Consider the following 890-nt stretch of genomic DNA (forward strand, 5'->3'; position numbering starts at 1 on the left):
GTCAGGGTGGCCATGCAGGGGGACAGCAGCGTTGTGAGTGGGGTGGGTCTGTCTCTCTTGGAGCTGTGGCTAAGCAGAGCTGCTTTCCCTCACCCTCCAGTACTCCAATGTCTACTGCACCACACCAAAGGTCCAGGATTTAGTGGATGACAAGTGTCTCCAGGAGGAGTGTCTGTCCTATGTCACCAAACAAGGTACAGTGACCCCGCGCTGGGCTGCTGGCAAAGGCAGGAGGAGAAGGCAGCTGACTGGTGACTTGTCCCTGCAGGGCACAAGCGAGCCAGCCTCAGGGATGTCTTCCAGCTGTACTGCGGGCTGAGCCCTGGCACAACGATGCGAGACCTCATCTCCCGCTACACCCTGCAGCTCCAGAGGGTGGACGAGAGGTTGGACCCAGCGCCCTCCTGCTTGATCCCCAAGGGCGGTGGTGAGACCAGGGGTGGGGGAGTGAGGAGGGAGTGCCCAACCCCTGTGTCGGTAGGGGGGAAACCGTGGGGCAGTGGTGTGGCATGGTGGAACCAGAAGGGAAGGGGGGTGTTTGACACCTCAGCATTGGGGTCCCAGCCTCTTCTCATCCCCAGGAGGCTCATCCAGTTTGGTTTGATGAAGGGCCTTATCCGGCGGCTCCAGAAATACCCCGTTAAGGTTGCCCGGGAAAGGGCCCCCCCGCCCCGCCTGTACCCGGGCTGCCACAGCTACGACGAGATCTGCTGCAAGACCGGTGAGGGACCGGGCTCTTCCAGGCAGGGCTTGGGACCGGCGGGAGGCAGAGCACCCCGGGCCGTGCGCTGCTGTCAGGGTCTCCCCCACCTCCGCGAGGAGGGAGAGACTGCAGGAGGTGGGACTCTGGGCTGGGTTCTGTGCTGTGCTGCAATGGGGAGGGGTTGGGG

The 890-nt window shown here is 63.1% G+C and overlaps 1 protein-coding gene across 1 annotated transcript in view; it reads left to right on the forward strand.

Moving 5' to 3' along the window:
• NPRL2 (nitrogen permease regulator-like 2 (S. cerevisiae)) overlaps nucleotides 1-721 on the forward strand; it is a gene marked incomplete at its 3' end in the record, with an annotated part of 2,556 nt that extends 1,835 nt beyond the window's left edge. Inside the window, exons 7-9 of the mRNA XM_010017813.1 lie at nucleotides 101-194; nucleotides 269-386; nucleotides 582-721. Coding sequence (XP_010016115.1) covers nucleotides 101-194; nucleotides 269-386; nucleotides 582-721 — 352 coding nt within the window. The remainder of the gene's footprint in view (nucleotides 1-100; nucleotides 195-268; nucleotides 387-581) is intronic.
• Between the last annotated feature and the right edge of the window lie 169 nt (nucleotides 722-890).

The sequence above is a fragment of the Nestor notabilis genome, unplaced genomic scaffold (genome assembly GCF_000696875.1).
Source record: "Nestor notabilis isolate BGI_N333 unplaced genomic scaffold, ASM69687v1 scaffold19847, whole genome shotgun sequence".
Taxonomy (NCBI): Eukaryota; Metazoa; Chordata; class Aves; order Psittaciformes; family Psittacidae; genus Nestor; species Nestor notabilis.